Raw genomic sequence first — 24,622 nt, 5'->3', positions numbered from 1 at the left:
CGCAGGGATAATGAGCGACGAGACCAAGTACAACGCTGTCGTGGTCGCAATAGAAAGCAACGTGCTAGCACAAATAAGTGACATTATTCTCAACATACCGAACAGCGACATGTACCCAACACTAAAAAATGGCATAATTACGCAATCCGCAGACTCCGAACAAAAACGTGTAAAGAAGCTACTACAAGAACAAGAGCTTGGTAATATGCGCCCATCCCAACTCTTGCGCGAGATGCATAGTTTAGCAGGCAGCGAAATAAACGACAACATACTCAAGTCTATTTGGATGAGTCGGTTACCATCCAACATGCGACTAATAATTTCCATCAGCAACGATATCCTGGACAAAGTAGCTCTGCTCGCAGTTAAAATAAGTGAGGTTAGCGACACACCACATGTACACGCGGTTGAAGTCCAGCACACAGCCACACACGCGCACGCTCCGGCACGCAAAACAACAGCTTCAGCGATTTTTGCTGGTACCACCTAAATTTGGTAACGAAGCTAAAAAATGTCGCAGCCCCTGCACAAGAAAGTTAAACTAATTAGTCTGGAGTAAATCTGGTAGGAAATCGACGCTTAATAGTTCGAGATAAGGTATCTACAATGAAATTTCTCATCGACACGGGAGCCGAAGTCAGCGTAACTCCACCTACGTAACAACAACGTAGACATCTTGACCAAAGTAACTACCTCTACGCAGCAAACAGGTCCACCATAAAAACTTACGGTGAAAAAGTCATGCATGTTAATTTGGGTCTACGCTGCCAATTTTCCTGGAATTTCATAGTTGTCGACGTATCTCAAGCCATCATCGGAGCGGATTTTTTATCGTATTTTAACTTATCGGTCAACCTACGACAACGAAAACTCATCGACGACATCACATGCCTTAGCAAACATTGTTCAGTGTCAGCTAATAATGAAGTAGTATTGAATTTTTCATGCATTAACAAAATACAACGCCACTACAGAGCACCCCTATCAACATTCATTTTACCGGATCAACGATTTGACCGCATCAGTATGAAAATCGTCGGACCATTACCACCTTGCAAGGGATATCGATACTGCTTGACAATAGTCGATCGTTATTCCCGATGGTTGGAGGCATACCCGCTCGAAGATATAACGACAGAAACAATTGCTTATAATTTCTCCACACATTGGATCGCGAGATTTGGAGTACCGACAAGAGTAACAACGGACCAGGGAAGACAATTTGAATCCACACTCTTCCGAGACCTTGCCAGAATTTTAGGCATAAAACACTTACGTACCACCGCCTACCACCCAGCGTCAAATGGGCTCATCGAGCGATGGCATACATCCTTGAAAGCAGCGATAAAATGAAACATGACGGATAGGTGGGTTGAAGTTCTCCCACTAATTGTCTTAGGCTTTCGTTCCGCATGGAGAGATGACGTAAAAGCGACTCCCGCAGAAATGGTTTACGGCAACACTCTTCGACTACCAGGTCAGCTAATTTCCGAAGATCACACGCACAACGTCACCGAAGGTGAATTTGTCGGAAATTTACGCATACGCATGCAGGCACTGAGGCCGTCACCAACAACAAATAACTCAGCTCATGCACCATTCGTGGGTAAGAGTCTGCACACAACACCATCAGTTTTCGCCATACGCTTCAATCACCGTACGAGGGACCATTTCAAGTAGTCGAACGAAACGACAAGTTTTTCAAAGTCAAAATTCGTGGAAAGGACGTGAACATTTTCATCGACCGGTAAAAATCAGCCTTCGTCGCCGAGGATAGCCAAAATCGGGACGACGAGTACGTTTTCGCTTTCCCGCATAGGTGGAAGTGATGTGGCAAACACAAATGCAACTCTGCAAGAGTTATTTATAAAGCTGATATGGCAACGTTCAACCTACACTATCTGTCATGCTGACGTACCTCCATTTTCCTTTTCATCACGCATCGTCCAGCTGTAAGCACGTCGTCACTATTTTTGTATGTAATCACATTATATTATTTTTTGGAAAGTGAATAAATCGGACATTATTGTGGACATCCCACAATTCGTTTACTAGAAAGTGTAAAAACCAGATGGAATTTAAATTTGTGTTATATGAGAAGCAGGTGCGATTGTAGTCCGCCGTTTTCACAATATTACATAGGATCGTCAGTATAATGCTATGTACCGACTTTGATTAAAATTGTCTGCGGTGCCACGCCCCTCGTCCTGTTTTGACCCGGGCTCCTATAAAGCCCTCTTTTATAACCTTAGATGTAAAATTTAATGTATGTAGTGAGCGGGGTAATCATCCAATGTCATACTTTTTTACAGTGTCGGGTTCTTTAAGGATCTGTCCTGAGCGAATTTGGTTATTATTTCTTAAGTGGTTTAGAAGATATATATATTAAAGCTATTAGAAGGCGGGACATGAACCTTTTTTTTAAATTTTTTTATTACAGGTTCCCCTTGGTACTGCAACCCCTGTACTAAATAAGAGTTTTATATCTTAGCTATGTGCCTAACCGTTTATCAATCTTGATTTTGTTAGTTGATTCAAACAACAGTTAAGTAAACAAAACTATTATACTCTGTAACAACATGTTGTAGAAGTGGCAAAAAGAGAAAAAAGAGACCAGTTTTGTGGATCAGTAAATTTCCTATAAGATTATGAGCTTTGCAATTAAAACTGATCTTTCTTCATTAAGTTATATTATTGAAAATTTTCCAAAAAGCCGTATAAGACCATTTTGTAGAGCATTCAATTTCCTACAAAATCTACAACGAAATATGTTTTCTAGTAGTTGGGAGCGACATATGAATTTTTCTATCTGATAATAAAAAAACAAGAACACCGTAAGGAAGTTCTAAGTTCGGGTGTAACCGAACATTTTATACTCCCGCAACTTGCAAGAATCAAAGCCCGGGAAATTACTTCAGGTGCTACAAAAATTTTATATTAAAGGAAGTATTGATCCGATTCAACCCATTTTTGACACAAAAGCATACTATAATCGAGATGATATATGAATATTATATGAATTTCAATAATATGTCTTACACATTGACAAATATTTTCGGTAAAAGGTCAACCATAGGCACTGGGGTCCACATATTCATTACCTAGGGGCTTTTTGACTCGATTTAGACCATTTTTGGTCACAAGGTGGCATACTTTAAACGTATTATTCACGCAAAGTTTTACCCCGATACAATCATTTTTGCTTGGAGAGTGACAGAATCAGATGGAATTGAAAATGGTGTTATATGGGAAATAGGCGTGGTTGTAGTCCGATTTCGCACTATGACATAGAAATATGAAAAGAACGTTATGCACCGAATTTGGTTGAAATCGCTTAAGCAGATCTCAAGATATGGGTTTTCACCTAAAAGTGGGCGGGGCCACGCCCACTGTCTAATTTGAACGCGGTTCGTATGAAGTCATCTCATACCATCCCAGAGATAAAATTTAATGTCTCTGGCGTGTTTAGTGCTTGATTTATCGCGCTTTTAGTAGTCTTTAACATTACCGTTATATGGGGAGTGGGCGGAGTTGTCGCCCGATTTCAACTTTTTTCACATTGTAGGTAGAGGTTCATTTGCTTCCAGTGAATTTTGTTATTATAGCTTTAGCGGTTTAGAAGATATGCACATTAAACCTATTAGGGGCAGGACCACGCCCACTTAAAAAAATTTAACTGCAGATGCCCCTCCCTAATGTGATCCTGTGTACCAAATAACAGTCTTGTATCTTGTTCTGGAGCTTAGTTATGGCAATTTATTTGTTTTTGATTAATGGCGTTTTGTGAGCGTGGCAGTGGTCCGATTACGCCCATCTGCAATACCAACCGTCTTACTGTACCAAGAAACATGTGTACCAAGTTTCATAAAGATATCTCAAGTTTTACTCAAGTTACAGCTTGCACGGACGAACGGACAGACGGACAGTTAAAAAATACTAAAAGCGCGATAAACCAAGCACTAAACACGCCAGAGATATTAAATTTTATCTCTGGAATGGTATAAGATGACTTTATAGGAACCGCGTTCAAAATTAGTCAGTGGGCGTGGCACCGCCCACTTTTAGGTGAAAACCCATATCTTGAGATCTGCTTAACCGATTTCAACCAAATTCGGTGCATAACGTTCTTTTCATATTTCTATGTCATAGTGCGAAATCGGACTACAGCCACGCCTATTTCCCATATAACACCATTTTCAATTCCATCTGATTCTTTCACTTTCCACTATGCATATCAAGCAACAATGATTATATCGGGGTAAAACTTTGCGTGAATAATACGTTTAAAGTATGCCACCTTGTGACCAAAAATTGTCTAAATCGAACCAAAACTGTTCAAGCCCCTAAGTACTAAATATGTGGACCCCAGTGCCTATAGTTGACCTTCTACCGAAAATATCAGTCAATCCACAAAGAAATCCCAAACGAGTATACCATTTGACTTTGCGAGAGTATAAATGTTTGGTTACATCCGAACTTAGCCCTTCCTTGTTTTCTGTATAATTTTACAAAATTCACACAATTGACTTGAAGTGAGTAATAACCGAATATTTTCTTGTGAATTCGCTTTTCCGAACATTCATTTTCACTCGAAATTTATTTTGAAAAACAAAATGTGTAAATTAAAGGGTGAAAGTGAAAACAGTAAATTACAGAACCAGTCTGATAATATAAGTATAGTAGGCTGTGTATTTTGAATATATTTTGGTTTATTTAATTAATATATGTATGATGCTGTAAAAAACTCTAAAACTGCTGGACAAATTTGGATGAAATTTTGGATGAATCATTCAGTTTTAATATAATATAATAAAGTACCAATATATACCTATATGAATGTCTATAGAAGTGTTTTACTTTATATGGTTTTGAAAAGTTACTGCACCATTGTTCATAAAATAATTCGTGAGGTATTCGCAAATTTTCCGAAAGGAGTCCTATATGTTAAGTACCTAAAAATCACCTTAAGCAATATAACAAACGGAGTAAAAGTCACCAAAACTTACAGAAGTGTGAGGTGAAGTGTCATACAACTTCCGAGACATTCTTGTATGGGCACACAATTCTTTTTTATCCATATCCTTTATTTTGAAGAACGTTTCTCGATGGTATCCGTTATGAAGCCTATAAGCATTAAAAAGATAGACTCCCCTTTTCTTTTTTAATTGCTTTCGTTTAGCATATCTAATATACAAAATTCTCTTGTCAAGGTGTTTGTTGCCAAACTACTCCGAAACAACTGGACCGATTTAGAGGAAACAATTCTAAAAGTTCACCCTTATACGATCAACCCCTGATTGTTAATCGCAATTTGTATATTATGCCGTTCCATCCACAGATCCACAAGATGGCAACCGAATATAATAATTGTAGTATCCTATAATTTTCATCAGGTGTCTCCCTTTTAACATTAAAGCAGCAAACATTACGGAGTAGGGAGAAAAACGAAGGGCTTCCTTTTTCCCAATCTCTATACAGTTTTTGTCCATGTTGTTTATTTGGTCTTATTTGTGTCTTAATAGTAGCCGTGACTGTTATCCGTATCATTTAAATTTTTCAGTGCAAGTACTCAAGTTATTTTATTATATAGTGAATTTAACATTATATGCTAAAAATATTTATTATCGTAGACATTGACATTGACAATAAAGTGAATTTTGAATTGATACTACTATTATAAATGCTCCTCCAATAAATGTTAGGGATGAAATAACGAATTATGAAATTGACCAGTTTATCAGCTCCAATGGAGCTGCCTGGCATATCTTCGGTTTCCAAATTCATAAACAGGATGTAGTTATCCATATATGTAGTTCTGCATCTGGAAAACGGCCAACGCATATTTTTAACAAAGGAAATCGTGCTATAATAATTGTATCTGCAGTATTGCATTGTATATGCAGTCAATCCAAGGCAGACTTACCTATTGCGTTTATCTGCGAATGTTGATTGTTAATGTCACCGGACCATTATAATTTCAAGAAATAGGTAAAGAAATGGACTACAGTATCCAACGTATAAAGATGGGTGTGAATAATTTGGTGTCCACTTTAATGGGATGGAAAATACATAATATTTATAACAAATAGGAAATAAGTGATAATTTATTTTTAACACAAATGATTGTTACACTTAATGTATTTATGTATTTAAATAGTGAAATGAAGACAGCAGTTCGGGACCGCTGTTAAACGAAAACACGAATGCCTTGAACCTGTGTATCGAAAAGGGTTGGGGAACGGTGTCGAAGTGGATGGTCGAATAAAGTATAAAGTTCGAAGCGATGTTTGTAAACCATTGGGTTGAATTAGGTTGTCGAATTGTATATAGCGAATGCAGTGGGAGTGATGATCCCGTCCTTTTGGTAAGGTGTCTTCGTGCATGTTGTTCTCAGAGGTTGAGTGCGGTGGTGTCGTCGTGTGGGGTGAAATACCTTGAGTGTTCCCAGGGGTGGTGTTTTTCATTAGGGTGCACCAATTGTTCCCGAGTAGAGTGATGTCTATAGGTATGGGAGGCTTAACTCATTAATACATCCTGAGCCCATTAGGCGAATATTTTGGCAAGTATTACACATACACATAGCCAATAAAGTCTGTGTTCAAACGACACATTTTTTAAGTAAAACACAATGTAAATAGGTAATTCAGTTCAAATTTTCTGCATGTATTTCTTCTTTAAATTCTTAAGTTCAAAATGCAAAAACAAAAATGTATATTCCTATTTTCATTTTTGTGATAACGGGATTTTAGTGTAAGAACAAGTAAACATAGGCACCATTAAGTCTGCGTTCAGTTAGCTTGAATTGGAAATACCGTTACTTCTCATGAATTTATTCGTTCTTTTTGCGTAGATTCTATTGTGTTTTCATATAATTAGCCGTTTAAATAGCTCGTGACGCGTTTTAATAATATTTGAAAAAATGGAAACCAAAGGAAAAGAAATTAGTCTGTCGGAAAAAGAAATTATCATTAAGTTGTGGAAAGATGGCGAAAGCTTTAGAAAAATCGGGCAAACTATTGGAAGAACGTATTCTTCTATCCAGCGCGTCGTAAAAAATTAAAAAAAAACCGGAATTATAACGTCAAAGCCGCTATCTGGCCGTCCGAAAATATTATCAGCCCGGGAAGAACGGAAAATAATAAATATGGTGAAAGTTAACCCTCGAATTACGTCCACAAAGATTATTGAAAACGTAAATATAACCATTAAAAAAACAATTTGTGCCGAAACTGCTAGAACAATTTTACGAAAATCTAGATATCGTGGCAGAGTCGCTCGAAAGAAACCATATATTTAACTTGTAAACAGGCGAAAGCGCATTGAATTTTCTCATAATTATATATGTAAATAAGTCGCCGGAATTCTGGAGACAAGTAATATTTTCGGATGAAAGTAAATTTTGCATTTTTGGCATAAAAGGTCGACAAATGGTGTGGCGCAAGTCAGGAACTGCCCTTGAAAAGCAAAATATTGTTGGTACAGTTAAACACGGAGGTGGCGGAATTATGGTGTGGGGTTGCATGGCGGCTGGTGGTGTGGGCCCGCTTGAATTTATTGAATCCACAATTGGTAAATGGGGTTATTTGAACATTTTAAAAAGCAATTTGAAACACAGGGCAAGATAATGACCGGAAGCATACTGCGGAAATAGTTAGACTTTGGCTCTTGTACAATACTCCTAGGCAACTTAAAAGGCCCCCTCAATCACCTGAATTCAATCCTATTGAGCATCTATGGGATCTGTTGGAAAAAAATTCGTCAGCATACAATAAAGAGTAAAGAGGCTTTGCGAAGTGTTATGAAAGAAGAATAGTCCCAGATTAATCGATTGAGCGAGGTTTTAAAACCACGCGGCTATCCAACAAAATATTGAATTTAATTTTTCTTTATCATTTTTAATACTTTTATAACTAATTTTAAAGCTGAACGCAGACTTAATGGTGCCTATGTTTACTTCTCCGTACACTAAAATTCCGTTATCACAAAAATGAAAATAGGAATATATATTTTTGTTTTTGCATTTTGAACTTAAAAATAGAATATAAAGAAGAAATTGTAGAAAATTTTAACTGAATTACCTATTTACATTGTGTTTTTACTTCACTTAAAAAATAGGGTGTCGGGTGAACGCAGACCTTATTGGGTATGTGTATATGCTGTTGCATGTGTTTCGGTGTACTAATAAAGTCGTAGGATATCCATGTTTATCTATATGCCTAGGCAAACAATCTTAAATTGATGTTATATATCTTGTTGTGAGAGTTGAGTTGAGAAAAGTAACATAATTTTGCGGGTTTATGGAGTTTTTAGTTGCTTTTTAACGTATTTTTTTATCGGTTTATTATTTGTATGTTTATTTACAATTTCTTTATAACTGCCTTGTTAAGGATAGCGACTCCACGCCTAACTCAGGTGTGGCCAGAATGGGCGCTCCTTTGAGAATATGCCCTGGGGTTAGGGAGTTGAGAACGGCTTCATTTCGAATTTGTAATATGGTAAATTCGTCATAGTTACAATATAAGGAGCGCTTAGATAAATGCGATAAGAGCGACCTTTGTTTTTGCAAGTCTAGGTGCGTCGATGTATCGCATTGGGAGTATGGTGATCCCTTAACTTTATTTTGTTTTGTTCTGTAAATTTAAGAATTTATTAAACTACTCTGAAGAGCCCGAAGAACGATAAAATCGTTCAAGGATGTTATATCACACAGTACGATTTTTCTAGGACAATTATGTCGCGCATGAACAAGTGTACGTGGGGTTGAATATATATATGTGTTTCATGCACACTGTGGCCTTTCTAATCAGGCTACAGCAATTTCGGAATCGGAACGATATAATTTATATTTTGCCTTGTTGAAATGCGTGTGCACTGTGGATACTAATTTAGCAATACCACATAGCTCAAGTAGTATTGGTGCGTAATATGGGGTTTCAGAGGCGTCGCCGAAGCAGTGTGGTTTGAGTTGGTATTGTGGGAATAGTTTGTCCAACGTGGAACAAAGTTAAATTATGTGTAAACTGGGATCAGTTTTCTAAGTGAAGATGTTTCGCTTGTTCGTCCCTGTTGATTCCATAAGCCATAATTCTTGAATCAGGATTTTTATCATTATTGGCGAAAGCCATCATGTAGGGTCGCAATTTTGGCACAGAGGATAAAATTTGCGTCTTTGTTTGTAGGAATAATACGGATATTGAAACAGTACGATATTAAAACTAGCCAGATATCGCATTGCATTGGATCCTCTGTGTTTTTTTTGTACTGTCCTTTCCAAATTTGAGGAAATTTGTGTACAAAAAATTATCTTTTGGAATATTTATTAATATATTTTGGTGATATGTTTGGATTACATACTTATACATATATTGGTGTTTTGAACATTGAGATTATCAGAGGAAACTCTGACTATGATTTTTGTGCCAATACGTGGAGTATTGGAAAATTGTGGTTTTAGTGGTAGTCGCACGACGTACCGGCCGTTATCTGATCGAGTAGTTGTGGCTTTGTAGAAGTCTTCACAATACTGATCTTATGAAATTGTAATTGATATGGAGGAGTTCTTTTAACTCCCAAAATTTCCTCAATTGTGAATTGAGGTATTCTTTTGAGGTTTCCTCAACTTGAGTTGTCATGGTGGTAACTGGTTCCGTTTACTAAGGATCCAACCGAAAATAGTATTTTGTGTCTATAGTATGTTTGAAATTTTCTCAACACACTCATGTATTATCTGAGGTATGTAGCTGACTATTTAAGCAAGATGTTGCAGTTGGGATCTTCTAACTTGAGGTGTGAAACCTTTTCCAAATGCTTAATATTTATATAATAGCTTAAAAGCATACTGCATTTGCGTTTTTATTGCTTGAAAATGGTGGTGCCTTTTGGCAATTTGCGGGAGTTTGTGTTTTGGGAGTTATTGTTACAACTATACCGTAGTTCTTTTCTTATAAGCGCTGCTTTGGCCTGAGCTGGGAAATTTGTAATGAAGCATTGAATGATGTCTTTTGTGACAATATGGGCAATTGAATCTGCTTTTGCACTTTTTATATGTATGCGGATGTGACAAAAAATTTTTACATAATTTTTTCGATCTCACGAAATAGTTTCTTTCTCTAATTTTTAATTTTTTGATTTTAGTTTATGCCCTCAATTGTTATCCCTCAATTGTGTATTCTTCAGTGTTGTCGTATAAAATTTATATAACAGCTGAGATATCGAGCTACATGTGACATTACATTTGTAGTGTCGGTCGGAAAACGAGCATCGAACAACATTAAGTTTTGTTTTAAGCTTGGTAAAACCAAAACTCATCAAATTATGTGTATTTATATTTTTACGTATAATCTTATTATATTACGAAAATAAATCATAAATGCATCAATATTTTTCAATACAAACTAAGTAACATATTAATAATATTATGAGGTTTCACTTGACACGCCTCTGTGCATGGTGGCCAGCCAACGAAATAACGGCGTGTTCGCGCGGGCATTGTGTTGTTGAAAAAAACGAAATGACGACTTTGTCGACAAAGATACATATATACATTGCATAAATTAAAAAAGTTTAGTAGGTTTATACAATGAATACATATATACATATTGACGCCGATTTTGCGCATCGTGGCGGAGTTGACACAATTTGTTTCAATCGACAATTTAAGACAATGTCAGTCGGCTATGTTGTCTCGTTTTCCTTTTTACAGTGGTTTGCTATTGAAAGTTGACTTATGCTCTTTTGAAATACTACGACTACCGATTGGGCTGCATTTTAGTAGCGTTCTTATCAGGCAAAATGAGCTAAATTGAAAAACTATAAAATAATGGTAATAAGTAAACATATAAAAATACTATATGGAGGGTGCTTAGAATATATAGAAGTGGTTAAAGATTTCATATGAATGGCAATTTTATATAAATTTTATAATATAATGTCATATATAATGCATAATATGAAATAAATTAAAATAATATTTCAAATCGCTAAGAGGTCATGTTGTGAATTCTCCTTTCTGAAGGGAACATCAGACAAATTCTTCTATTTCTGATTTTTAGCATTGTAGTGAGGCAGCAGTTTGTGGGCAACATACAAACGCGAAGAGATAGGTGGGATTTTCAGTGGTGGCTGTCGAATTGTAACTCGAATGAATTTTTCTCGTTTTACTGAAACCATTCAAATTTAATTTCATTCATTCATTATATTTTATAAACTTAATTTCGCAATTGCGTAGGAATTCTATATGAAAACCAAATGTGGTTTACCAGGCGCACAGAAACAATAGCGCGGCGCCGAGTTATGAACGAACGCACTTTGCTTTGAAGCAGACGCACGTTCCTTATGAATGAATTTGTTGTCGTTGTAATATAAAATACTTAGAAAATATGCCGCGAGTTCGCTTGAATATTATTGGCCGATGATGGTGGGTCTACGTTTTTTTTGTCACTTGCCCGAATATTTGATTTGCAAATCTAGTTTTTTTAATTGAATGAAGGAAGACAATTTCAAGAATATTCACATATAAATATATAAACATTTGAAATAAGTAAACAACAATAGCTGTTTGAGTTCACAGATTAGACAAAATTGTTTGAATATCGTCTGTGGTGCTGCTTGTATAGAACACTTATTTATTGCAACGTGAAATATTTTGCCTAACTTCAAATCCTATCAGATATTTTTATATACTCTTATTTAATTTTTTAACCCTTTTTTATTAAATGATATTTTATTTCTAATTTCATTATTAACTTCAAAATTTCACCATCCTATCAGGCGACGCAATAAATTACACCACTCTATAAGCAAAATGTAGTGAGGGAAATAATATGAAAATAGAATTAAAATATCATTTAATAAAAAAAGTTATAAAAATAAAAAAAGAGTATTAAAAATATCTGATAGGATTTAAACTGAGGCAAAATATTTCACATTGCAATAAAGAAGTGTCCTATACAAGCAGCACCACAGACGATATTGGAGCAATTTTGTCTAATCTGTGAACTCAAACAGCTATTGTTGTTTACTTGCTTCAAATGTTCATATGTCCATATGTGAATATTCTTGAAATTGCTTACCTTCATTCGCATGTCCAAATATATTTGCATATACGTACACATATGTACATATGTATGTATGTCCCTCAATATGCCTTTTGTAAAAAATTCAAACATTCGGACAAGTAAAAAAACAACGTAGACGACCATGCGCCGCGTTATTTTTTTCTGTGCGCCTGGTAAACCACATTTGGTTTTCATATAGAATTCCTACGCAAATGCGAAATTAAGTTTATAAAATAAAATGAATGAATGAAATTAAATTTGAATGGTTTCAGTAAAACGAGAAAAATTCATTCAAGTTACAATTCGACAGCCACCACTGAAAATCCTACCTATCCCCTCGCGTTTGTATGTTGCCCACAAGATGCCTCCTCACGACGATGCTAAAAATCAGAAATTGAAGAATTTGTCTGATATTCCCTTCAGAAAGGAGAATTGGCAACATGACCTATTAGCGATTTAAAATATTATTTTAATTTTATTCATATTATTATGCACTATATATGGCATTAAATTAAAAAATATATATAAAATTGACATGTATATGAAATCATTAACTACTTCTATATACTCTAAGCACACTGTATATAGTACTTTTATATGTTTACTTAATATCATTATTTCATAGTTTCTCAGTTTAGCCCATTTTATCTAAATACGACGCTATGAAAATGCAGCCCAATCGGTAATCGCAATATTTCAAAAGAGCCTAAGTCAACTTTCAATAGCAAACCACTGCAAAAAAAGACAAAACGAGACAACATAGCCGACCGACATTGTCGTAAAATTGTCGATTCAAACAAATTTTGTAAACTCTGCCAGATGCGCAAAATTCGGCGGCAATTTGTATGCGAGCTCTTATGTATGTCTATTTGTGGACAAAGTCGTAATTTGGTTTTTTTCAACAACACAATGTCCGCTCGAACTCGCCGTTATTTCGTTGACTTGCCACCATATACGGGGGCGTGTCAAGTGAGGTCTCATAATATATTAATATGTTACTTAGTTTGTATTGAAAAATATTGATGCATTTATGACTTATTTTCATAATATAATAATAATATATGTAAAAATATAAATATACATAAATTCCTACTTATAATCGTTTTAAAAATAAATTCGATTAATAAAAACTATCGGAAATAATTATGTGGCAGTGCGCTCCAACCCCCTTCTTGCCTGCGATCGTTCTACTTGCAAGGATGAAATGATGCGAGACTCTTTGAATCGAGAGAGACCTGTCAAAACCCACATTTTTTATAACATTTGCCAATCATGCCACCGTCGAACGAAAATGGATTAGGTATTATAAAAATAACTTGTGGGTATTTTGCATATCGATATTATTTTTAGGTGCTCCGTCCCCGACTAGGCCTATATAACGCATATACATCCCTATATACTTGTATTTATATTATAACATTTTTAAAAAATCATATAACATAAAAAATAGCATATAAATAAAAAATTATAACAAAGAAACAATACAAGTCATAATAAAAGATCATGGTTTTATAATGAACGTTTTAAAATAAATTAACAAATAAAATTTAGTTGCACGTTATTCAAAAGTATTTGTGTCGTTCCATGAAATTTCGTTTCGCACTGCTTTTGTTAGCTATTTTTAGCGGGTTTATTTCTGGCATCCCGCCTTTTTTGACATCAGCTGTTCGAAATTCCCTGATTTTAATAGAATTAAAATATCATTTAATAAAAAAAGTTATAAAAATAAAAAAAGAGTATTAAAAATATCTGATAGGATTTAAACTGAGGCAAAATATTTCACATTGCAATAAAGAAGTGTCCTATACAAGCAGCACCACAGACGATATTGGAGCAATTTTGTCTAATCTGTGAACTCAAACAGCTATTGTTGTTTACTTGCTTCAAATGTTCATATGTCCATATGTGAATATTCTTGAAATTGCTTACCTTCATTCGCATGTCCAAATATATTTGCATATACGTACACATATGTACATATGTATGTATGTCCCTCAATATGCCTTTTGTAAAAAATTCAAACATTCGGACAAGTAAAAAAACAACGTAGACGACCATGCGCCGCGTTATTTTTTTCTGTGCGCCTGGTAAACCACATTTGGTTTTCATATAGAATTCCTACGCAAATGCGAAATTAAGTTTATAAAATAAAATGAATGAATGAAATTAAATTTGAATGGTTTCAGTAAAACGAGAAAAATTCATTCAAGTTACAATTCGACAGCCACCACTGAAAATCCTACCTATCCCCTCGCGTTTGTATGTTGCCCACAAGCTGCCTCCTCACGACGATGCTAAAAATCAGAAATTGAAGAATTTGTCTGATATTCCCTTCAGAAAGGAGAATTGGCAACATGACCTATTAGCGATTTAAAATATTATTTTAATTTTATTCATATTATTATGCACTATATATGGCATTAAATTAAAAAATATATATAAAATTGACATGTATATGAAATCATTAACTACTTCTATATACTCTAAGCACACTGTATATAGTACTTTTATATGTTTACTTAATATCATTATTTCATAGTTTCTCAGTTTAGCCCATTTTATCTAAATACGACGCTATGAAAATGCAGCCCAATCGGTAATCGCAATATTTCAAAAGAGCCTAAGTCAACTTTCAATAGCAAACCACTGCAAAAAAAGACAAAACGAGACAACATAGCCGACCGACATTGTCGTAAAATTGTCGATTCAAACAAATTTTGTAAACTCTGCCAGATGCGCAAAATTCGGCGGCAATTTGTATGCGAGCTCTTATGTATGTCTATTTGTGGACAAAGTCGTAATTTGGTTTTTTTCAACAACACAATGTCCGCTCGAACTCGCCGTTATTTCGTTGACTTGCCACCATATACGGGGGCGTGTCAAGTGAGGTCTCATAATATATTAATATGTTACTTAGTTTGTATTGAAAAATATTGATGCATTTATGACTTATTTTCATAATATAATAATAATATATGTAAAAATATAAATATACATAAATTCCTACTTATAATCGTTTTTAAAATAAATTCGATTAATAAAAACTATCGGAAATAATTATGTGGCAGTGCGCTCCAACCCCCTTCTTGCCTGCGATCGTTCTACTTGCAAGGATGAAATGATGCGAGACTCTTTGAATCGAGAGAGACCTGTCAAAACCCACATTTTTTATAACATTTGCCAATCATGCCACCGTCGAACGAAAATGGATTAGGTATTATAAAAATAACTTGTGGGTATTTTGCATATCGATATTATTTTTAGGTGCTCCGTCCCCGACTAGGCCTATATAACGCATATACATCCCTATATACTTGTATTTATATTATAACATTTTTAAAAAATCATATAACATAAAAAATAGCATATAAATAAAAAATTATAACAAAGAAACAATACAAGTCATAATAAAAGATCATGGTTTTATAATGAACGTTTTAAAATAAATTAACAAATAAAATTTAGTTGCACGTTATTCAAAAGTATTTGTGTCGTTCCATGAAATTTCGTTTCGCACTGCTTTTGTTAGCTATTTTTAGCGGGTTTATTTCTGGCATCCCGCCTTTTTTGACATCAGCTGTTCGAAATTCCCTGATTTTAATAAGGGGATGCCAGAAATAAACCCGCTAAAAATAGCTAACAAAAGCAGTGCGAAACGAAATTTCATTTCGTTGGAATTTGTGTTTTGTCAGAGCCCTCTGCTGAATGCTGTGTGTCCATTTCTGATGAATCATCAGTTATATATTAATTTTTCTTGGAGGAAGAAATCGATTTTGGAGCAATTCCTCAATAATGGTATGCCATCTTTTCATTTTTACATTAGGATTTCTCGAAGAGACTGCGGAAGTCAAAGGTTTGTGATCTGTATGTATTTCTAAATCTGATACTCCATAAAGTGCATAGTTCTTTTCTGTGGAATTCAATGTTTTAGAGATAAATGTAATAGGTTTTCCATCTTAGCTTAATACACCACCTAATGCATTTGAGGCATCGGTTGCTAATATAAATTTTTTCTTAAAGTCTGGCTGAGTTAATTCTACTTGGTTGGTTAGTAATTGTATTAATTTTTCAAATGCTAAAATTGCGTCTTGCTCTAAGCGGACTGCAATTTTCTTTGACATATGCTGAGATACATGTCCATTTCCTCTTGATAAATGTTTGTTTAATGGTTTAGCTATTGCTGCGAAATCCTTGATTAATTTTCTATAATATCTCATCATTCCAATGAAACTTCGAAGTTTTCGTACTGTTTTGGTAATGGAAAGATACAAATCGCTTCAACTTTATACGGATTTATTTTAATTACATCTTTTGCAACTATATACTCCAAAAATTCAACTTTATTTTCAAAAAATTTTGACTTTTATAATGATATTTTCATATTCGAATTTTGTAGTTGATACTTGATTCAAATGTTTTCTAAGTTGCGGGGAAAAACAATTATACCATTAATATATACGTGACAGAATTTTCCAATAAATTCTCTTACTACATTATCCATAGCTCGTTGGAAAATACTTGGTGCACTCTTTAAACCAAATGGCATTCTTAAAAATTCGTAATTTCAATTATTTAGTAAGTTCAAATCTATTGAGGAATGTATTTGATGTACTTTATTTCTTATATTTTCCATCAAATATTCAATTCTTTCTTTATTTGTACCGGTATTTTCTTCGGTTGCTGTTTTTTCCTCGAAAGTAATTTTGTTTATATGATTTTCTTTTTTGTCGGTAAGTACGTCGACTGGCGTTGTAGAAATTTTTCGTTCCACAGTAAAGTTTTTATTTTTGTTGCAGGTATCACAATCGGCTGGCGTTGTAGAACTTTTTTGTTCCACAATATATTTTTATACTCTCGCAACTTGTTGCTACGGAGTATAATAGTTTTGACGGTTGGTATTGTAGATAGGCATAATCGGACCACTGCCACGCCCACAAAACGCCATTAATCAAAAACAAATAAATTGCCATAACTAAGCTCCGCAATAAGATACAAGACTGTTATTTGGTACAAAGGATCACATTAGGGAGGGGCATCTGCAGTTAAAATAAGTTTGAAAGTGGGCGTGGTCCCGCCCCTAATAAGTTTAATGCGCATATCTCCTAAGCCGCTAAAGCTATGATAAAAAAAATCACTGGGAGCAAATATTTTTTAGCACCTCTATTGACGGTGTAAAAATAGGTGAAATGGGACTACAACCACGCCTATTTTCCATATAACACCATTTTCAATTCCATCGGATTCCGTCACTTTCCACTATGCATATCAAGCAACAATGACTGTATCGGGGTAACACTTTGCGTGAATAATACGTTTAAAGTATGCCATTATTATTTTCAATTTTTTTTCTTTCAACTTGATCACTGCATTAATTCCTTTCAAAAATTTGTATCCAATTAAAAAGTCTGCTTCTAAATTTTTGATTTCGTAAATAATTTGTCTATTACCAAATATAGTAATAAAATGATAACAACGTATTACCGAAAATCCAATAATTGTTTTTACTCTTTTATATATATTTAATTCATTTTAATTCTCATAAATTCCTGATTTTATATAGAAACTTCTTGCTCCCGTATGATCCTCTTTAATATTATTTCTTCTTTGCGTTTTATTTGGTGGTTGCTTACCTAGTTGTGCGTTGACATATGGTCGTTTATCTATAGTATTCATTCTTGTATTCTGTACATTATTATTTACATTATAATGTGGTCGGTTTTGAATTCGAATACTTAGATGGACATCCATTGAGATAGGTCTTTGCTGAATTTTCTCTCTTTGCCTTTGATTGTAGCCTCTTTGAAATTGGGTTTGTGGAAACCGTAAATTATTATTGAAATTTCCGTTATTGAAGTTAGTCCGTTGTCTGTAATGATTCGGATTTTTCCCGAATTGTGATGCGAAAATAGCTCACATATTATTTGATTATAATTCCTGTGCTTTTGCCAACGCATTTGGCATCACTCGGTGATAGTGAAAATAATATATTGGCTGAATTTCTATTTAGACCTGTTTTAAATATACGCAACGCATCTCGCATATTTTTTGCGTTTAATTCTTTAGTTACGGCACTATCCGATCCAATATAATATTCAATAATTAAATAACTGCCATGTCATAAAATACTAATCTCCTGTTCGATAATATGTGCTGGTCACTAGTATGCGCGAAATCGAGTCGCGCTAAAGTGGCATCGAAATTCAGAACCGTTCCGTGATTAGATAATATGTCGTTAGCATCATTCGTAACTTTATTTCTCATTATTGTTAATGCAGCAAAATACCTACGGCTGCTCCTTACATACAAACTCATTGCATTACTGGCTGATTGTCTTCAACTAACATACTTATTTTGTTTTCCACAAAATTCTGTAGTGACTTGACCACCTCAAGCGACTCATCACAATTGATATGTGGATCAATCACTCCTATATTATAATCAACGACTGTAGTTGAATGTGTTAAATCCTGTAGCTGCCTTTGCAACTCTTCTTCCTCCTATCTAAGGGAAGCATTTGTTGCGGTAATTAGTCTAGCCAAAAAGATTCTCGTTCTCACTATTCAGAGCCTTTTTTTTTAATTTTAGTTTTCGCATGTTTTAAATATGGGCAAGTTTCAGTTCTATGGTTACCCTTACAATGATTACAATAATACAACCTTTCGTGTTTTGGTGTACTTGAATTATTTTCCATTTAAGAATTGTATTCCTTTTTTAATAATCTTCAATTGTGGCTTTTTACTTCTCCCTATATGATTCTTATTTTGTTTTGTTTCTAATATAACCATTTAAGATGTTTAATAATTTTATCTGACCTGTTGTTGTTTTTGTTAAAGTTTTGGACATACAGACTTTTATTTTATTCATTTGTGTATGTAAATATATATATTTATTATTTTTTTGCCGTTATTACCATCGACTAGATTTGTGGAATCTTCCTGTTCCTTTTTTTTTTAAATTCTTTTGGTTTTTATCCTTTCTAGGAAAGGAAACTCTTTTATTCTGGAGGGTCTGGAGTCCAGAATCGCAGAATTGAGCTTATAGTTTTTAAAATAGTTTGTTACATGGCTGGTCGAGCCTTCATTTAAAACATACTTTTGTGTAGAAATTTGAGTACTTGTACAATAAGTTTCATACGTATCAGATTTACAATACTCACAGTACTTAAGCTTAAAATATTTAATATAACTGGAATTATTTCACAAAATTTTTATACAATTTTATTGTTATAAATTTAATAGGTATATCGTAAATGTACTTCAAATATTAACTTACTACTTTTCGTTCTTTTCAATAGGGGTTATGTTGATTCCTGTTTAATTGCTTTGCCAGCGGTTTGGTTGCTCGCACGAGATTTGTGAGCCTTTGGCCGCTGAAGTTTTTTGCACTATTCTGTTTGCTCTGGCTCTTCGATTATTAAAGTTGCATTTTGTATTATGATTTGTAGTTTTTATATTACATACACATTTTTATGGCTGTTAGTGTATATTTGTTGTAGTTTTTTTTACTTTTAGTTGTTGTACAAAATTTATTATTATATTATGGAATTTTATTAATTTTAAACTTTTAGAAAATTTGCTTGGCATTAAAAAAAGGTTTGAATTATTTTTTTCCCCATTTAGAAAATTTTCGCGGGGACTCACATGGGTGGTTTTTTTACTTTTCTCCTCCCGAGAGGATACCTGTTTCTTAAGTTTTCCGACACGCGTCACTGTTATTATCCTTTCGGCTAGGGATATTTGATACTTGCTCCCTTTTTTTGCTGAGAATATCACCAAAACATCTCCCACGTTGTTGGGCGTTAATTAATTTTCCTTTATAAGGAAGTATTAAAAATATAAAACTTTTTCCGCGAACACGCGAAAGAAATCAAAACGTGCATTTTGGTTGTCCTGGTGGATAACAGAACTCTTTATTTTCATCTTACTCTTATTTATACATTTTTCTTATTTGCTTAAAGCTATTTCACAATAATGAATAATTCTTACATTAAAGAGAGTGTCAGTTACAATATCAGTTTATTCCGTAATTGGTTTTATACAAGGAGCGTTCCAAAGTAAACAGGACTTTAAAAAAAAGACAGAACAAATGGTTTTATCGGCAAAATCAATTAATTTTATTCAAAATAGTCTCCTTCTGCTTTAATACAGTTTTTTGCACGGCAAATGCATTTTTCCGAAAAGGTAGAAGTCGCACGGTGCCATATCAGGTGAATACGGGGAGTGGTTGATTGTTAAAATGTGATTTTTGGTCAAATAATCGGCCCAAACGTCGATCGATGAGCATTATCGTGCAACAAACGCCAACTTCTATCTTCGCGATATTCGGGACGAACACTTCGAATACGGCGCACCAAACGCTTCAAAACTCCAAAGTGGAATACCGCATTAACGTTTTGGCCGGGTGGAACAAATTCTTTGTGGAGAATACCCTTTGAATCATAAAAACAAATTAGCATTGTCTTCACTTCCTTTTGACTTCTCCAGGCGCGATTTTTTGGGTTTCGGCTCATTTCTCATTTATGTCCTCACGACCACTTTAAAAAGGCATATCATCATAGGCAATCATCGCCATAAACTTGTTGCATCAATTGAAACGTTTCGGTAAAAGTTTTATCAATTTTAAAACAAAATTTAATGTTGGCTCTTTGCTCATTTCGCACCGATGACAAAAACATACTGATACTTAAAACTCAATAACTTCACTTCCATAGATGAAATGTCACGAAATTTTTACTGGAAGTCGATAAAGGATAGCAGATTCTAACGCACTAGTCGACATATAGATGGCGCTACTAGAGTTTACTTTGTTACTTGTTTACTGTATTTACTATTGTTTACATTTTGTGGGTGGTCTGAGCTGAACGAAAAAGCATATCAGTTACTTAAATAAGCAAAGATCCTTATTAAGAGGCTGTATAATTGCTAAATGCAAAGATGTTATATATATATATAAATGATCAGGATGAAGAGACGATTTGAAATCCGAGTGACTGTCTGTCCGTCCGTCCGTCTGTGCAAGCAGTAACTTGAGTAAAAATTGAGATATCTTTTTGAAACTTGGTACACATGTTTCTTGGTACTGTAAGACCGTTGGTATTGCAAATGGGCGTAATCGGACCACTGCCACGCCCACAATCACTGGGAACAAATGTTTTTGGCATTTATATCGACGGTGTGGAAATGGGTAAAATTAGTTAACCGCCAAAGGCATTAAATATTATCTTTGGAATGGTGTGAGATGACTTTATAGGAACCGCGTTCGAAACTAGACAGTATACGTGACACCGCCCAGTTTTAGGAGAAAACATGTGCGTTTAAACTTTAAAGTATGCCACCAAGTGACCAAAAATTTTCTAAATCGAATCAAAACTGTTCAAGCCTCAAGGTACTGAATATGTGGACCCCAGTGTCTATAATTGACTTTTTTACCGAAAATATAGGTCAATGTGTAAGATATATAATTGAAATGCATATGATAAAATAAATAAATGAAACTTTGGATAATAGAATTTTTTTGTGTCAAAAATGAATTAAATCGGATAAATACTACCTAAAACCCTCATATACCTAGTATAAAAATTTTTGAACTTCCACGTGACTTTATACCGCATATATCGGCCAATATGTGAGTTATCTCAATGAAAATGAGAGAGTACTCATAACACGGTATCTTTGTGCCTAAGATCGATCAAGTCTTGTAAAAATTTTATCTGGCCCCATGTTGTTGTTAAATGTTGGTCTAAAGAATTTAGAGATCCGTATATTACTAAAACACTTTATAAAACTTTGGTTAGACCTATATTGGAATATGGCTCTGTTGTATGGAACCCTAGCTACCAAATCCATTCTGACAAGTTAGAGTCGGTTCAAAAACAATTTTTACTTTTCGCCTTAGCGCATTTCCGATGGGATGCTAGGGTAAGTCTACCTCCATTCACTAGTCGTTTAAAACTTATTAATCTACCTACACTTTCTAGTCGTAGGGAAATGCTTGGCATAATATTCTTAGTGAAACTTTTGAATGGAACTGTTTGCAATTCTTTTCTCCTGCCTGAAATTAAATTTAATATCCCGGTTCGCCTTTCGAGGCAGTTTAGACCTTTACTGCTAAAATCCTGTAGATCAAATTTGGAACTAAACGAGCCATTCCGTCATGATTTTAATTCTCATTCTAGCAAATTTGACTTATCTGACTCACTTTTCATAATTAGAAAGACTTTATTGTTTTCTCTTAATAAATGAAAATGTAACAATTTATTATATTGTAACTTTAGATCTTAGCTGTTGAAATTTTTGTTTCTGTAGCTGAGCAGTTTTAGATATCAACACTTAAAAAACTTAAAAAACTCTTGCCTTTTCTGACTCGGCTAATTCCGCACGTATGCGGATTGCGCCCCTCGCGTCGGTTGGGCGGGAGGAGGGTAATCGTTGGGTTATTATTATGTATTTACTATCAGGATTTTCCAAGATTCGTCTGACTTTAACCATATGATTGATTATGAAATTTATAAAATTGGGTTAATACTACCCTTAACTTCTACATACTACTTTTAATGCTTTTCGATATTCTAACTAGTTTTATGCCGAATATGTCGGTCAGTGCGTATTAATATTTATTTTTATACTCCCGCAACATGTTGCTACAGAGTGTAATAGTTTTGTTCACCTAACGGTTGTTTGTATCACCTAAAAATATTCGAGTTAGATATAGGGTTATTTATATATAAATGATCAGGACGTCCGCCTGTGCAAGCTGTAACTTGAGCAAAAATTGAGATATCTTTATGAAACTTAGTACACATGTTTCTTGGTTACGTAAGACGAGTGGTATTGCAGATGGGCGTAATCGGACCACTGTCACGCCCACAAAACGCCATTAATCAAAAACAAATAAATTGCCATAACTAAGCTCCACAACAAGATACAAGACTCTTATTTGGTATACAGGATCACACTAGAGAGGGGCATCTGCAGTTTAAATTATTTTTCAGTGGGCGTAGTCCCGCCCCCTAATAAGTTTAAAGTGCATATCTCCTATACCACTGAAGCTATATGTAACAAAATTCACTGTGAACAAATGTTTTTAGCATCTCTATCGACGGTGTGAAAATGGGAGAAATCAGTTGACAACCCCTCTCTTCTTCTCATATTTCTATGTTATAGTACGCAAATGGGGGAAATAGGATTCCAACCACGCCTATTTCCCATATAACATAATTTTTATTTCCATCTGATTTTTTCACAACGTTTGTATCGATGCTTGGATAATGCATTTAAAGTATGCCACCTTGTGACGGTAAATGTGTAAGATATATAAATGAAATTCATATAATAAAATAAATAAATAAAACTCTCGATAATAGTATGTTTTTGTGTCAGAAGTGGGTTGAATCGGATCAATACTTCCTATAGCCCTCATACACCTAATATAAAGATTTTTAAACTTTCGGGTGACTTTATACATATATTTTACTTATAACAAGGTATCTGTTGTGCCTAAAATGGAGCAAATCGGGTGAAAAGTTTACTTAGCCATCATGTAACTAATATCAGGATTTTCGACCATTCGTCTCACTTTACTCCATGTGATTGGTGATTGATATTGCTATGTGAAGTACCTTAATAAAACAGTAGGAGCATGTTATTAGTCTGTGGCATGTTAGTAGTATGTGGTATTGGTAAAAATAGATAAAATCGGGTTAATACTACCCTCAACTCCTACATACTACTTATAATGCTTTTCGTTATTCTAACCAGTTTTATGCCGAATATGTCGGTCAGCGAGTATTAATATCTATTTTCTGAAACGAGAGTAACTTTGCGAGAGTATAAAATGTACGGTTCCATCCGAATCTTTTGTATTTAACAACGTTGAATTAACAATTGTATATTTTGCCCATGGAATGGCACATTTAATATTAATAAATCTTTCTTTAATTATTCTTATTCTACTTCCAATACTTAAGGCTAATTCGTTTTCGATACTATTATCTTTTTAATATAATAAGACTAGGCGTCCTCCGATGCGCTCCGGGACGCTCGCTTCGCTCGCTTGCCTACGTCCGCCCCCCGCCGAGCGCGAGCTAGCTCGCTCTTATGTTAGTTGATTCTCGACAGCAGCAGAAAACTTTTATATATAATAGAGAGATATTTCATCCGTAACATTTATTAAATCATTAATATTTTTATTTAATGCTTCGTTAATAAAAATTTGTTTTTTGTTGTTATTATTTCGTTCATATTATTACTTATGATTCCAAGATCTTCATGATCTGGACTACCGGCAATATATAATATTTCCATTTTCCTTTTGCTTCGAAAGTTTTGCATTGGTTTTACATCTTGAAGAATTTGTATGGCTTCGCATATTTCGTGATTTAAAAGTGGGTAAAAGATATTAGTTTCCGATATGTTTAAATCCACGTTGATTTGATCGTTGCGTAGAAGTGTGTCGTTTCGGTTAAGGTCTATTAGATGAATTATCTTTAATGTGCCGCCCTGTATAGTTGTCTGCCTCTAATAGTAATAATGTGGGATGGGGTATAGTCAAAAAGTTGGATTTCCGAT

The 24,622-nt window shown here is 34.5% G+C and overlaps 1 protein-coding gene across 9 annotated transcripts in view; it reads right to left on the bottom strand.

Annotated features, from left to right (window-relative positions):
* Bili (FERM domain-containing protein 8 Bili) overlaps positions 1–24,622 on the bottom strand; it is a 530,804-nt gene that overhangs the window by 24,325 nt on the left and 481,857 nt on the right. Inside the window, exons 10-11 of one of the 9 annotated variants that reach the window (XM_070113044.1) lie at positions 5,924–6,048; positions 5,684–5,821 (exon numbers count right to left, since the gene is read on the bottom strand). The exons of the other annotated variants lie outside the window; for them this stretch is intronic. Coding sequence (XP_069969145.1) covers positions 6,002–6,048 — 47 coding nt within the window. The 3' untranslated portion in view covers positions 5,684–5,821; positions 5,924–6,001. Of the gene's footprint in view, positions 1–5,683; positions 5,822–5,923; positions 6,049–24,622 lie in introns of those variants that run through there. 9 annotated transcript variants of the gene reach the window in all.

The sequence above is a fragment of the Bactrocera oleae genome, chromosome 2 (genome assembly GCF_042242935.1).
Source record: "Bactrocera oleae isolate idBacOlea1 chromosome 2, idBacOlea1, whole genome shotgun sequence".
Taxonomy (NCBI): domain Eukaryota; kingdom Metazoa; phylum Arthropoda; class Insecta; order Diptera; family Tephritidae; genus Bactrocera; species Bactrocera oleae.
The sequence above is the reverse complement of the archived record's forward strand: the minus strand, read 5'-3'. Positions and strand labels throughout refer to the sequence as shown.